The sequence below is a fragment of the Exophiala spinifera genome (assembly GCF_000836115.1).
Source record: "Exophiala spinifera strain CBS 89968 unplaced genomic scaffold supercont1.7, whole genome shotgun sequence".
Classification (NCBI taxonomy): Eukaryota; Fungi; Ascomycota; class Eurotiomycetes; order Chaetothyriales; family Herpotrichiellaceae; genus Exophiala; species Exophiala spinifera.
The window spans coordinates 2,226,949-2,234,674 of record NW_015622519.1 but is presented as its reverse complement, the minus strand read 5'-3'; the positions used below and the strand labels follow the sequence as shown (position 1 = coordinate 2,234,674).

Below are 7,726 nucleotides of genomic sequence, written 5' to 3'. Positions count from 1 at the left end.
AAGTGTAGACATTTTCGCTGGCCCGTTACGAGGCCGCACTGTAGTCTGGAGGGACCACCCTGGAGATTGTGCTGGCGATGTTTGTCGTCGGATGTGGGAGCCTGGGAGGCCACCAAGCTTGCTGGAGAGTCGTTTACCGTGGTAGGGATGCTGGATACGCGATCCGTTTGGATGCATCTCTCGCCATTGCACTACAGTATTACTCGAATTACTCGAGCGCAATGGCAGTGACAACGGCCCTGAAAGATCGGATGGTTTGCTTGTGCGCTGATTTCTCTCCCACGGGCGTTCGTCCGCGATCGTAGGAAGAGGACATCAACCAACATGGATATACATTGGTGGTGAATCCAGTGCTGAGCGACATGGCGCCGTCAAGGTGGCTACTATCGGGGACAATCGCATTGTCTTGTATGCAGTTCTCCGTCTTACGGGCAGAACACGCTTTTCCCGTGGCGCGCTCGGTGTCATTGTGATGCCTGAATTGGCTCCCCCAGTCTCTGGCTGGCGTCGACCGAAATGGCACGCGGACCGCTCCTTTGCTGCTCGTTGTTCGTGCCAACTTTTTATGGGGTACGAGAGTTTGCGGGCGTTGACTTCATATTTTTCGCGGGCTTCAGCATGACTGAATTTTGCATAGCCACATAGGCTGAGATTGAGATATACCGGTAGCCATTGTTGATCACTCGACTCACTCTGCAGCATGTGGGTGTTGTCCTGATGCTTCCCTGTCTGTAGACTATTGTGCTTCGAGAGTGGCTCACTCACGGCTTTGGCTTCTCCGTCCGCCTGTGCCTGCGCCTGTGCCAACTCTGCCTCCGCGTCCTCTACTTCCTCTGTGGGATCGTTTGAACGCAGTGCCACATTCTTGCGACATGGGCAAACAGCCGGCGGTCATCATCATCACTAGGTACACCCTCTCCCCATTCACATGAAGAAACGACGTCGCTGACACCCTGGTCTAGACATGGCGCCCGCCTCGATCAAGCCGATCGGAATTGGGCTTCAACGGCCGAAAAACCCTTTGATACTCCCCTCTCCTATGGTGGCTGGATACAATCACAGACGCTCGGTGTAAGAATCAATAACGAGCTACACAATCTGGATACGCAGAGTGCGGAATACAGGGAGGATGCGACACAAGACCGTCCTCACAAGAGGCGGAAGATCATCATACATTCGTCGCCATACCTGCGCTGCGTCCAGACCGCTATAGCCATTGGCGCTGGCATCCAACATCCTCAGAATCACATTCGCCCACGACTGAGGCCCCGGCAGCGTTCCTCAAGGGCCAGCCTACTCGCCGAGGAGGAGGCCGCACCAGATTCTCATGAGGCTGATAGCTCATCCCTGCAGCGCACCACAAGTCGCGAGCCTGTACATACAAATAGGCTGGGCTATAATACATGTCGGCTGCGTATAGATTCTTTCCTCGGAGAATGGCAGTCTCGGACCTACTTCGAATCTGCCCTTCCCCCGCCCACAGCAGTGATGGTTTCAGAAGCAAAGATGGCCCTTCAAGTGCCACAGGAAGAGATCAAAGGTGCTGACTTCTCCGCATCCTTGACCTATGACCTCCCGGCCGTCGATTGGGAAGAGAAGGAAAGCGAGGCTACTTCGGTGCCTGTGCAAGAAAAAACTGGATTGAGAGCGATGGCCGCCGCTGGTCACTCCTTTCCGAAGCGGTCGCGGAACATTTCATTTGGGACAGAACTTGCCAATGGTGCCAGACTCCTAAACAGAAACTTTCAGAAGCATCCCGCTGGCTATAGTGCACCGGTACCCACCTATGCAATGGGTTCATCGGACAAGATTCCTCCAGGCTATGTCGCCCATGCCCGGGACGGGTGCGTGACAATTGATCACGACTGGGACAGTGAAGCCGAACCTCTGCAATGGGGCGACGGCGGCCCATTCGACGAAGAATGGGGTAATATGCATCGAAGATTTCGAAATGGCTTGCAGAAGATGATTGAACATTATGAAAAAGAAGCCGCCGAGCAAGACGATGAAGGCAAGGAAGACGAGGATTTGGTCCTTGTCCTAGTCACCCATCAAGCAGGTTGCAACGCCCTCATCAGAATCCTTACCGGTGCCCCTGCTCTGCACGCTGTAGCCACGGCTTCACTGACCATGGCAGTTCGGACGCCGCGACAAGAAGATGAGGGCTCGTCCATGTCGCCTTCTCGACGCAGAGGTTCGCTAGACCTCAGTATCGCTGATGAGTATGAAATGAAGATCATCGCTTCGACGGAACATTTGCGAGCTGGCTCAAACCCCCTCGGCCTGAACTCACCACGACTCGGTAAATCGCCTGCGTTTGCCAGCCGTCGGGCCGTCGGTGCAGACTCCCCGGAGGGATTCTCTTTGGGGGAGTCTTTGACACACCATCGCGGCTCTCATGGAGCGCTTGTGACTAGAAGCCAGAGCCAGAGATCCCATGCTGCTGACCCAGCAAGCACCGAGGAACAACCCTCAACCGGGCTTTGGCAGAAAGGAACCATTTACACTCGAGACGAAGTTGCCGATTCCAGCGAAACAGGAGGAAGTCTGAGTGTCCAGACGGGCAGTACGTCTAGCAGCATTCGAGAGGAACCGACCTGGCAGGCAGATAGACTACCTGTGCGAAGTTCGAGTCAACGGGGGCTCTGGGGTGGTGAATCAACGCATCGAGACAAGAGTCCTGGGAAACGAAGCTGGACAGCTGTCGAGAGGTCTCCATGACTGAGGAGGATAGTGCGTGGTTGACATGAAGAACAATACGAGGCCCTCAGGTTGCTCGATCTCTCGCTGCTCTCTTGAATAATGAATAATGACATGTCTCTTCTTTGCATCTGTACAGTGTTTGTGCTTTCTGTGAATCACACCGGGTTTTCAGTGGCATGAGCGTTCTACCGAAGTTCAACAGGCGGTGAGATTCCAGTGTCACTATATGTATCCATTGGTCTGGTCCTGTGCGGGATGACTTATCACTATCTGAACTTTGTGTGTGGAAGATGCCCAGATCGGTGGCGTGACCGGTGCATTGAATCCCAGGCTTATTCTACAGGGCATAGCGCTTGCTTTCAGGGACGGCGATAAGGGGACGCGAGAAGGGGTAGTGTCTTGCGTATCTCCCGTAGGTGCAATGTACCTACTGTAGTTATGTAAAGAAAGTTCTATCTGCATCGCGTCAAAAAGAAAAAAAGACCCACCACCTCAATCGCGAGATATCGATGCTTTATCAGGATCTTCCGCACGCACCAAGACGCTGAGTGTTGTGTGTATCATCATCCCTGATCCACCGTGCAAAGATCTTCCTATATTGCATCATTGAGAGTATTTATTATATTTACGGCGTCGTCGACCGCGCTCCTCGTTCGAAACCCCGACCATCGGGGCATGCCCTTATCTTGCCGCCAACGGTACGATAGTCTTGTCAACGCATTCTGAAAGCTCTGCCATTTCTGAGCCGAATTAAACATATACGAGTACAGCAAAGGCTGTATAGGCGATCATGGGTTCTTTCCCGCATTGGAAAGAGACGGCTCTACAACGTCGTCAGGCCCAGCTTTCAGCCATACCTGACGAATGGCGATTGAAGTCCATCCCGCCTGATTTTAAAGTAAGTGCGATAAAAGTACTCAATCCCTCTGTCCATTATTTCTCGATCATCGAGAATATGGCCACAGGCAGTCAAGGTGTTCGCTGTCGCTTCGACCCCTAGGGCGAGGACTACAAATTTTCCCAGGGTTGGAAAGCAAGAGTGCCCCAAATTTTGTTGCGTGCGACGGGAGAGGGGGCGTCCTCGTTGCTCGCGGTCCTCTCGGTCGGTGATACAGTAGCAGCAATAGCTAACCTATACCGCCGCATTGCAGGACAGCCGCTATGTAATCGAGAGATGTGGTCTACTTACGCCTCAGGAGATGGAGATAACCTCGACGATCGGTGCTCGGAAAATTGTAAGCCCATCCTTCGCACATACAGAGCACCGACAAACACCATAATGATCGTGCTAACCCGCATGCTCTATACAGCTCCGACGGTACGAAGACGGCTCGTGGAGCTGCGAGGACGTCGTGCGCGCCTTTTGCAAACGCGCCGCTCTCGCCACACAGCTTGTCAACTGCTGCACGGAACTCATGTTCGAAGAGGCCATCTCTCAAGCTCGCGACCTTGACCGCTGGTACGCCGACACGGGGGAATTTGTTGGTCCGCTCCACGGCATCCCACTTTCGCTCAAGGACAACCATATCGTGCGCGGGCACGACACGACGCTGGGCTGGGTCGGCCTGGTAGGGCAACCTGCCGAGGCCGACGAGCTCACGGTCCAACAGTACCGCGCCCTGGGAGCGATAGTGTACTGCAAGACGAACGTGCCCCAGAGTCTCATGATGAGCGACAGCTACAACCACGTCTGGGGCCAGAGCGTGAACTCGTTACACAGGGCGCTGATAAGCGGCGGTAGTTCGGGCGGTGAGGGCGCGCTCGTGGGGGCCCGAGGGAGCGTGTTGGGTATCGGCACCGACATAGGTGGAAGTATACGCATCCCCGCGGCACTGCAGGGCCTGTACGGGTTATGTCCCAGCGTGGGCCGCGTGCCAAACAAGGAGAGCTCGAAAGACCAAAAATACATCATCCGTCCAGTGGCGGGGCCGATGAGCAATTCACTCGGAAGCATCGAGCTGTTCATGGAGGCGTATCTGAGCCAGGACCCCTGGAACGCCAACCCGGGCATCTTACCTATACCTTGGCGGTCGGAGCTGGACGAGCAGGTCCAGAACAAGGAGCGGCTGCGGATCGCGTGGATCGTCGACGACGGCGCGGTCAAGCCGCATCCGCCCATTGCCAGGGCCGTGCGCGACGTGGTCGAGAGGCTGAAGCAAGCAGGCCACGAGGTGGTCGAGTGGGACGCGAGCGACCACCAGCGCGCCTACTACGATCTCTGGGTCAAGGGTGTGCTCGCGGACGGCGGCAGGCGGTTCGAGGGGCTGTGTAAGATGGCCGACGAGCCTCTCATCCAGGGGATGCTGGTGGGCACGGAAGAGACGTATTTGGGTCCGGAGGAACGAATGGAACTGGGCGATCAGATCCACGAGTACAAAAAGGCGTACCTGGACAGGTGGACCGAGTCCGGCATCGACGCCCTCATCATGCCCGTGACCCCCTGGGTGGGCATGCGGCCCAAGGTCTGGGTCAAGAGCCAGCAGTACGTGGGCTACACCGCGCTGTGGAACATGCTGGATTACAGTGCCTTGACCATGCCGGCGAGTAATGTTGATTACGTCCTGGACGACCCGCGGCGGAACGACGAGTGGAAAGCGCACGGGGCCCAGACGAGAGGCTTCTCGGACGACTTTAACTATAAAATGTACCAGGAGCTCTGGGACGATGGGGTGGTGCAGGGGCTGCCGGTGAACATCCAGATAGTGACGGGCCGCTTCGGCGAGGAAAAGGCAGTGGGTGTGGCGAAGGTGCTGGAGAAGTTGGGCATAGTCTGATGTTGCTATGCCCAACTATGTTCCTAAAAGCCTCTTGCGTGATCTACTTGCACTTTCATGATTGATGTTTGAGTTTAGCGCTTTCTCAGACGGAGGTATATCGATGTTGAGGTTGAGGTGGAGGTGGGAGATGGAGATTCACATAGCACAACGCAACACCAACTTTGAACACCTATAGGTACTACTACCTACCTACCTAGTACTTACACTGGTAGATATCATCATGTCACCTTCTTAAGAAACTCCTCAATCTTCGGCACGATGATATCATACGCCTCTTCGGGCAAATAGTGACCGTACCCTTCACCGACCCCGACACCCTGGTAGTCGACACCCTCGGATACCCAATCCTTCCAGACGTCTGCGACGTCGATTCTGGATCCCAGCTTTGCCTTGGAGAACATGACCAGAATCGGCACACCCACTTTCCTACCCCCCTCCTGGTCCTGTCTCTGCTCGGTGGCCTCTGGCGCCGCGCCGGCAGCATAGTCGAGCGCTGAATAATACAGGCTTTCCCTGTTGTCGAATAGCTCGGCGTACACGTCCAGTGCGCCGTCCGAAGATATCCTCACGGTCGACTCTGGGTTCGGACCACTGATGCGTAAATGTCCTTCTCTGCACCACCGCGCCCCGCCGTACGCGGAGATGATCTCGACTGCCATGTCGGCATTGGCGAGGAGAGGCCAGTGGAAGTAGCCCTGGCAGATGGCCGGGTCGGCGAATGCGGCCCACTGTGCGAGCGTGGGGACGATGTCGAGAAGTACGGTGCCAACGACGGTCAACTTGAGCTTGGAGTACGGCGATGGAGACGAGTGCGAAAAGTCAACCGCGAGGCGGTGACAGATGCGCGCCCCGCGGTCGTGGCCTCCCAGGATCACCCTACGGGGTCTTTCCGACGTTTCGGTGTTGAAGACTGAAGCGAGAGCTTCCAGAAGTGCCGTGCCCACGGCGCGTTTGGTGTTTGCGTCTTTGTCTTTGATAGGTGTTGAGATGCCGTAGCCGGGGAGCTTGATGTTGTTAAGATATCATACCATCAGTCTTTATGGTTCATGTAACTTTACGGGGCCAAAAAAGAGCGCGAGAGAGACAGAGAGGGAGGAGGGTGGAGTGCCGGGTCTTCACTCACTTCAGGAACGAAGAGGGAAACCTTGCCTTTGAGAATCGGCACGACCTATGTAGTCCAAAAATCACTGTTAGATGCGACACATAAACATAGAGAATGCCCTGGAACAGCGGCACGTTGCGCGAGCCTATTGGGATTCATAGAGGGATGTGTCTGGGGTATTTGCTGATGCTCACCTTGCGCCATCTGTACAAGGTCGCCGTCACTGTCAGCAACATTCTCGTAACAATGTGCCCGGGTCTAGGGTGAATGACACTCACTCATATGCTGATTGAGGATAGCCATGGATCAGCGTCAATATGGGTGTCTCAGGCCCCAAGTCAGATGTGTAGCTGTGGACCTCTGAGCCCGAGGATGTCTTGCTGACGTTGTGAGTCAAGCCGAGTGAGTTGTAGAGGGATTTTGTGGTGACGGCAGCCATGATGGGATGGAAGTAGATGTCTGTGAGTGGGCCAGGGCTGTAAACCTGTACGTACGACACTTCAGCAGCACCAGGAGGAGTCCCTACGGACTATATATCAGAATCCTCGAGTAAGACTCTGGCTTTACCGACCAGTAGCCGAAGCATATATCTGTGTAGCAAACTTCTTGGAATTAGAAACCCATGCCATCCCGGTGCCCGTTCCGGTGTCGTCAGTGGCCGGGTTAAACACTTCTCCGGCTTCTCGTTCGTGCAAGCGTAAAGCTACTTTTAGGCTTTGGAGAATGTGGTGCCTGAAGAGATGATTACCAAGACAGCGACGAATACGGTGGTAGATCTCGATTCCATGAGTCTTTCATGCTTAGAAATGCAATTGTAGGAAACAGAACAGGCGATCTATACGAAGCTAGTAGTGGTCTGTCCAAGGTTAAATGAGTGCCAACACCGTGCAACCAGCCATTTATACCCAGGTATTCACGTTTCGTCTCCGCAACATCTGGCCTGCTAGAGTGAAAACGGAGATTGGTTCGGCCCTTGGTTGCGAATTGGCACTTGAGACAAGATGGTAGTAGTCCTTGTCTTCTGTTCGATGAGATCGGTGACGGTGGATAGCAAAATGACACAAGGAGTCAATAACCAATGTCGCGCTCACAAACTAGGGATCATGTGGAAGTAGGATGCGTCAAGGAAAATGACCCTTTTGGT

At 54.6% G+C, this 7,726-nt stretch overlaps 3 protein-coding genes across 3 annotated transcripts; 2 read left to right on the top strand and 1 right to left on the bottom strand.

Moving 5' to 3' along the window:
- Window positions 1-872: 872 nt before the first annotated feature.
- On the top strand, window positions 873-2,721 carry PV08_09807 (uncharacterized protein; the record flags this gene model as incomplete). Its single annotated transcript, XM_016384123.1, has 2 exons — window positions 873-907; window positions 963-2,721. 2 exons carry the CDS (start codon window positions 873-875, stop codon window positions 2,719-2,721), a joined length of 1,794 nt encoding a protein of 597 aa, XP_016232746.1.
- Window positions 2,722-3,902: 1,181 nt separating this feature from the next.
- Window positions 3,903-5,477, top strand: PV08_09806 (uncharacterized protein; the record flags this gene model as incomplete). Its single annotated transcript, XM_016384122.1, has 2 exons — window positions 3,903-3,938; window positions 4,014-5,477. The coding sequence occupies 2 exons, from the start codon at window positions 3,903-3,905 to the stop codon at window positions 5,475-5,477; spliced, it is 1,500 nt and encodes a 499-aa protein (XP_016232745.1).
- A 221-nt stretch (window positions 5,478-5,698) lies between these two features.
- On the bottom strand, window positions 5,699-7,021 carry PV08_09805 (uncharacterized protein; the record flags this gene model as incomplete). The annotated part of the gene is made up of 4 exons (XM_016384121.1): window positions 5,699-6,484; window positions 6,604-6,648; window positions 6,777-6,786; window positions 6,861-7,021. 4 exons carry the CDS (start codon window positions 7,019-7,021, stop codon window positions 5,699-5,701), a joined length of 1,002 nt encoding a protein of 333 aa, XP_016232744.1.
- Between the last annotated feature and the right edge of the window lie 705 nt (window positions 7,022-7,726).